Below are 7698 nucleotides of genomic sequence, written 5' to 3'. Positions count from 1 at the left end.
AATTTGAAAAGAATTAATAACTGTGTATGGAACCTGGTTCCCTGTTACAGGTCAAGTCAAGTTGTTCTTTTCAGAAAAAAAACTGCCAGTTTTTAAGGACACTACACGTATATTTATATTGTGACCACCTTAAGTGTGCTGAATTTTAAACATAACATATATACTTTGTGTGAAATTAAAACTAGTTTATTCTATATTTATAAAGAGACTGTGTAGCAATTATCAATATTTTCTAACATCAAATTTGAGCAAAGTATATCTTTAATAAAAAATCGAGATAGGCGAACCCCACATGTATCTGTTAATTTTTCTTAAATTTGTTATTGTATTCTAAAAACATTTAAATTTTAATTAATTTAAGTTATTTTCTATGTCTTAAATAATCTGTAGCAAAAGTCTTTAATTGAAAAGGCAAAACACTTAACGAATCCAATATCGTGATATGAAAAAGGAAGGTACTTGATCCTAATTCACTATCTCTCGTGAACAGACTCAATAAAACCAAGTCTGAAATCGTCTACCATTTTTTTAGTTTTTCCTTGCTCTGTTGTCAAAAAATTTATTTCCATCAAATTAGCTTGATTTGTGTCTTTTAATTATAATTTTTTAATATATGATAATAATGTCAAAAAGTGCAGCTTTTACTGACCTCAAGAATTATTATTATATATTTATTTATTTTTGCTATTGTTATTTTTGTCGCAGGGTGAGAAATTACGTGCTGTTTTAAATATATAAATAATTGAATACATCAGACATGCCTTTTTTAATACTACTTATCGCAACAATTGTTAAAACAATCCATAAACCTTTCTGCCGGATTATCCATCCCAAACTCTTCGAAACTAATTACATAATGAATCGGATTCTGTCTAACCTTTTGTTATATTCCTGGATGTAGTGGGTAGAGTGTGTTGAATATCACAAATTAGTGTTGTTACACCTTCAGTTCGATTAAATATTAGGAACTTAAAACTATTATTTTTGGAACGTTGTTTTTGTGTGCAAGTTGGCAATCATGTGTAGCCGTGTTGGAAAACAAAATAAAAAGACCAATGAAACTTTAAAAGACTTTTAATATAATTCCCCAATTACTTAGAAACACAACATGGTGGAGAATCTAAATTGACACATTTAATAACTTTGAAAATCTATTTTTTATAAATTTGAGGGACATTTCCCGCGCTAAAATGCGACAAGAATTCCAATTATAATGTAGTTACAAACATAACATCGATGTATTGTTTGACAAATTTGTATTGGTAATGTGCCGTGATATTCCTTTTTTAGACGGTATGATTTTAAGTGCCATTGATGATGTCATATGTCATATTTTCATTGCCATTGATGATGTCATATTTCCATTGCCATTGATTATGCCATTTTTCTCATCAATTATATTATTGTTGATGCTATTAAACTCTTGATGCCTCTTTTTGCAAAGTGCTTTCAATACCAAAAGTAACGTTTAAGATTTTGTACCATCATTCAAAATATATTCCTACCTACAGTATTAATTACTTTGAGAACATACAATTTGCAGTTTATTTTGTAAATATAAATGGTTTTGAAATCGTTTTTTTTTTCTGTTGCTGCAAAATGATCATTTTTATTGCAGTGTAATGTTTGAATTGTCACATTTCATTTAAACTGTATCTGACATTTTCTGTTGTGATGATTCTTTGTTCTGCATCCTACAGTATTTTGATTGATTTGTTCTAATTGGTTTACCAAGAAGGACAACTCTTGGGAGTTTCTTTCCATTTGAATTCTTCATTGCACTTTAAGCCCTCAAGATTTGATTTCCTTGATTTTATCAAACTTCACAGTGTTCTGTGATATGTGACTTTGCATTACATTCAAATATTGTTTGCTATAATAGGACTAGATATACAAGTTCTTGAAACTCAAAGTATATTCCTATGCCATAATTGTTGTAAAAGCAATTTATTGTTGAATTGTGTTTAGTAGATGGTAGATGCAAAATGGGTGTTGCATCTGTTTGATAAAATGAAGTTGACTGCAGACTTTACTTATTCTAAGCAATTGTTGAGTATTAATGGTTCAAATATACAAGTTTCATGTTTCTTGAGACTTACCGTGTATTTTCCATGCATAATTTCATGAGGCAGTGTATTTTAGAATTATGTTCAGTCTCACAGTTAACTAAGTTTGTGGTGATTAATCACTTAGCTTACACAGTGCTATCAAGTTATGTCTTTTGATATGATGTTTATATTTGCCAATGTTTAATGCACTCAAGATGTAAAAGGTCATATGGTAATTTCTTAAAAGTCAAAAAAGATGTTCCATGTTACAATAACCGTCTTTGCATTCAAGTTGCCATTGAAGTTTGATATTGTTCTCAGTGAAGATTTGTTATAGTTCACTTAGTCTAGTTATGTTTCCAGTCGGTCTAGTCAGTATCTAGTCTTGCATCTTTCTACATGATATAATCTTGACAAATATATTTACTTTGGATCTAACATTTGCTAATGAGTAAAGGTTAGTCGTTGAGATGTCTGCCAGTATGTTGATCTGTCCTTGGTTTGGCCAGCCTTGGACGTTAATGCAGTGCATGTCTGTTTATGGCTGACATGTCAGATGACATTCATTTTCTCATTTCTGCAATATTTTTGGCTTTTCAATTCGTACCATTTATCTATGCTTTTGAACGACTGCTTGTATGCCTAATTGCGATGTGTCATCAGAATCTACTCACTGATTGGAAAATTGGCTGTTCAATTTTGTTTTCAGGGGGGTGTGATATTCCTGGATGTAGTGGGTAGAGTCTGTTGAACATCGAAAATTAGTGTTTTAAAACCTTAGTTCGATTAAATGTTAGGAACAAAGAACTATAAATTTTGGGACATTATTTTGTGTGCAAGTTGGCAATCAAGTGTAGCCGTGGTGGAAAACAAAATAAAAAGATCAATGAAACTTTAAAAGACTTTTAATATAATTCCCCCCAATTACTTAGAAACACAACACTTTTACCCGTTAACATTGAACACGAATGCACTGCTTTATTGCATTTGCCATTGTTTTTGATAATGCACAGATGTACTATGTTAACTAATGAATAAATATTGCTTTTATATATCTTTGGTATATCTTTTGTTTTAAAATATTCAAATCCTTCCAAAGGACCCATGCATGTCCATCACTTTACAAAATATTGTTTTTACGGCGCAGCTTATCAGAGCTGATCTGTGATACTAAAGCTCTAAGGCCAAGAGAACCCGTGACGCAAGACATTGTTTTGGATGGACCTGTTGTGAGTTTTGGGAGGTTTGGTGAGTGATCAGGATTAACTCCAAACATCATTTGCGGTGTTCAGATTTAAAATACCTGTGTTTCTAATCATGTTTTTTCCCGCTTTAGAGAATTGTTGAAAGGTAGGGAATGCATTCACATTTTATTTTCAATTATCCAACAGTGACGTTTTTGATAATTGGCCTATACATTGGTGTATGTAGACGGTCGATCATACTGTGCGCATAATATAAAGGCTGACCTTTACTGCTGACAAAGGACGCTGGGGTCAGTAAAGTAATGGTCAACAGTTATTACAATAACTCTCATTCATCGAACACTTTCATTGTTTCGACCGTAGCCACGTAATGGTAAATAAATACACGTACAGAAAAGATGTACAAACTGTGCAGATAATTTTTTATTATTCATTCAAAAGCTATGATTTACAATTTAATGAAATCAATCAGCTGTTTAGTCCAGGAAAGTGTTTGCCTTTTGAGTGAAGTAACCATATTAGCACATTAACTGAAAAAAATAATACATAGAAAAGTTGAAATTTATATTGAACGATACGTGAAAAAAATCCTGCACTGAAAAATAGGAAAATGCTACACACATATTTTTTCAGAAAAATGTTAAAAGCTACATGTATATCTTATGCGGAACAGTTGTAAAATGTACATTTATGTTCATTGCGGAACGGAAGGACAAAAGGAAAATCCTACATGAATATAAAACTATATATCAATGACAAAAAATGCGAAAATACCTTTTTGGTTTACAACACCAGCATTCCCCACATTCTGGATATTTTGCATTATCCCCTTGTGTCCACGTATAGCCTAAGACACTTTCACAATATTTCTTTTCATCCTCTGGTGCGCGATTTGATCCCATTGCCTTGTCGTCTTCTTCAGTCCACTTGTGGCATACTAAAACTATAAAGGACAAATCCTCCCAGAAAAAATAAACTGACATGTTTGATCCATTTCGATTTGATATTAGATTAACAATCAATAACGCGCGTCATGCAGATTATAGAGTGGTAATAAGACAATGTGGTGCAAAGGGAGGTTACCTGTTACTGCGTTTAGATGATTATTTGATGAAAAAATTATGGTAATTAACGACAGTTGAATTTAGAGTTAGTTATTTATCTGTAGAATAGCAAGATGATGCATCTGAAAACATATCATAGGTCAATATACCTTGTGGTTGACAACATGAGCATCCCCCACATTTAGAATAATCTGGTGAATACGTATATCCTAAGACATCTTCGCATTGTTTTCTTTCAGTCTCTGTTGTACGACTTGGAACCATCGCTTTGATGTCTTCTTCAGTCCAGCGGTAGCATACCAGTACTGAAAATGGTGATTATTGCGGAAAAATAAAAAACAAATGGCAAGTTAATTGAAAATTACATGCTTTGCATGTCTGAAGAAGTTTATAAGAGACAATGCTTGTCTTACATAATATAATTTACAGCGTTTAATTCATGTAATTACTTATGAATGCAAAATGTTATGCTTATTATGCCAATTATTATGCTAATCAATTATCACTAAGTTATTACGGATAATACGTACCAGCTTTAGCGGAATCCACCAATAAAAAGACTGAAATAACACTGATTAAAACTAGGCGCATCATTATTCAAAACCTTATCTAAAATAGATAAAAACATAAAAATGATTTACAGTCAACATATTGTAGAAGAGATTGGTAAAACGTGTATTTCAGCGGAATAACTGCTCAGTGGGAAAATAAAATACATTAGGACTTGTGTCCGTTACCAATATTATGATGCACTGTATTGGTAGAGGACGTGTATGCTCCCATATAAAAGCTATGACTATAACATGATAAAAGCAGATTTTCGTTAAGATACTTGCATTGAAGGTAAATTATACCTTAGAATTCTACATTATTTACCTCTTTTTGAAATATCAAGCATGTGTAAGAAAAACGTTTAATTAATGCCTTTACAACATGTATGTTAGATGTTAAACAACTGAAAAGTAACGCTAAATTGGATTAACTGTGTTGTTAATGTAGCAAATTGTAAATATAGTAATATTTGAACTTCCATGCAAAAAAAGGAAATCACTATTATTTCATAAACCTCCAAAGGATGAAAAGGCAAAAGAAAGTTCATCTTTTAGTTGAAATGCTTAAAGCATTACTGTCATCAAAGGAACTTGAAATTTTATCAATAATAACAATGGCGTCCATCTTTTTCAAATTGCACAAGCCTATATATAAAAAGGGATGGGAAATCCTATAGAAAATCTGAATACACTGGTAGGTCCTTAATATTTAAATCTAATATGTAACTATATTTACCTCAAGACATACTGTTAGTTTTAAACTTTACATGTTTACATCATAACACAATGTACGAACAAAACCGAAACACGTGCGTTTCCATAAATTAATATGATAGTATCTCATATTCGTATTTAGCTTTTAAACCTCATTTATACCATTTGTTAAGGGTTCATTATGCCTTAAATTGCGAATGCTTTTCAAAATCTCTTTTTTAATACTCTGTTACATATTTTTTAAAGGTTATTTTTTGTTATTTTTAATTATTATTTTTATTTTTTTTATTCATTCATTTATTTATTTATTCATTTATTTATGTTTTATATTTGAAATTTTACAATAAGAACAATTATACTGATTGAGTATTTTGTATGGAAGTAAAGATACTATTTCGTTAACGTTTAAACACCTTTATCACACATTTTTCATTCATCGCTTCTTCAGGTGTTAAACATCTTAAAAGTTTTACATCTATTGCTTCAACATTTTGAAACACATATTTGCTCTTTCGACAGAAAAATATCTGTTCAGTTAAGCTCACCAGTCAACGCTGAACGGTTACCAAAGTCCTATTTATTAAAGTAAGATATAGAAATAATTTTGTAAAAAAGTAATTTCAGTTCAAAGTGATCAGTCAAAACTTGAAGAAACAAGTAATATGCAAACAACAAATAAATAAAAAATACATAAATGTACATACCTTATTACTTTGTTTCTTTCGTTGTAATTAGGAATTATTTCCTAAAATGTTGATTTTGTATATCCACTATCCGGGTATTTATAGGAAAGGAAACACAATCAGCATATGCAATTGCAGCTTTCATGTGGCTTTGATCTTCATTATGTTTCAATAAACAAAGGGACAGTGAAACAACAGATTGTAAATAATGAATGATATCGCTTTATTTGCATCATTAAATAAAAGCGAGTCGCAATAAACACGTTTCCATAATCACATTTATTCTATATTTTGAAGCGTGGGCAACATGGCGAATAGCGAATGACGGAATTTTTTCTTTGACTAAATGCTGCTGCTATGACTTTTCTGTTATAGCTACACTTGCATGTTTAATATGTTTGTTTGTTTATTTGTTTGGTTGGTTGGTTGGCTGGTGGGCTGGTTGGTTGGTATTTAGTTGGTTGGTTGGTTAGGGTTGGTTGGTTAGTTGTTTGTTTTTTACGCCAATCTTACATAGATATTTGTCTCAGCGTTCGATCAACCTAACCGACTTTTAAAGTTAACAATTTAAACTACTAATCAAATATAATTTCCGACTCATCGATGAGAGACAAAGTGCCATAAGACTCAATTTCCAAGATCAGTTGCCATGGAATAATTACTCCTCATCCAAGGATCGAACTAGCCATCCTGCATTTCGTATAAATCTGGTCCTCTCCCTAGTGAGCTACGTGGGCGATTATGTAAAATATAAACATGTTTACAACAATGAATTTTCTATTTTGATATATTAGAATGGGAAACATCTTGCAGATAACTTTCAAGTGTGTATGATTCGTGATTTATATCACACAGATTTGATAAATCTTACTGCTGTATATATAAAGTACTTTTTGAAGGTGAATCAGCTAGTTGTTACTCATTGTGCATGTATGAAACATGTTATTTATCAATCAGATTTGTACCCAAAAACTGACAAGATGAAAATCTCAGTTTTGCAAATTCTGTTGCATCATGTTAGTTGAGATTTGGTGTAACAATACTCACTGGACTGTAGTGATTGTAGATATCATTATTTGCATTCGTTCTTTTCTATTTCTTATCCCTTAGCAATGTGTGATTATGTACGGAGATAATTTATCTGAAAATACTATAGAGCTACCCACATGGACTGATAAAATAAAACCGATTTCTTTCCTATATTTCATTTATTTCATCTATCGCATCCATGGCTTTATTTTGTGGACACCGCAAGACCTGTTTAACACCAGTACTAGCGCAGAAACAACGCTAAAATTATGAGCCTTTGGATTTTTAAATTATATATTCTGTACCTTCTTATATGTGCAATCCCTATAAGATTATCCAACTTACAACAGGTATGTATTTTTGAGCATAGCGTTTCCTAAAACCTTCCACCCAGAAAAATGAAG

The 7698-nt window shown here is 31.4% G+C and overlaps 1 protein-coding gene across 1 annotated transcript; it reads right to left on the bottom strand.

Moving 5' to 3' along the window:
- Positions 1-3669: 3669 nt before the first annotated feature.
- On the bottom strand, positions 3670-4877 carry LOC132734020 (uncharacterized; the record flags this gene model as incomplete). Its single annotated transcript, XM_060720722.1, is given in 4 exon segments — positions 3670-3783; positions 4028-4196; positions 4467-4622; positions 4848-4877. Coding segments are annotated over 4 exon segments (359 nt in total), but the record flags the coding sequence as incomplete, so codon positions are not given.
- Positions 4878-7698: the final 2821 nt, after the last annotated feature.

This window comes from Ruditapes philippinarum, unplaced genomic scaffold (genome assembly GCF_026571515.1).
Source record: "Ruditapes philippinarum isolate M1 unplaced genomic scaffold, ASM2657151v2 ctg7726_1_1_1_1, whole genome shotgun sequence".
NCBI classification, from domain to species: domain Eukaryota; kingdom Metazoa; phylum Mollusca; class Bivalvia; order Venerida; family Veneridae; genus Ruditapes; species Ruditapes philippinarum.
The sequence above is the reverse complement of the archived record's forward strand: the minus strand, read 5'-3'. Positions and strand labels throughout refer to the sequence as shown.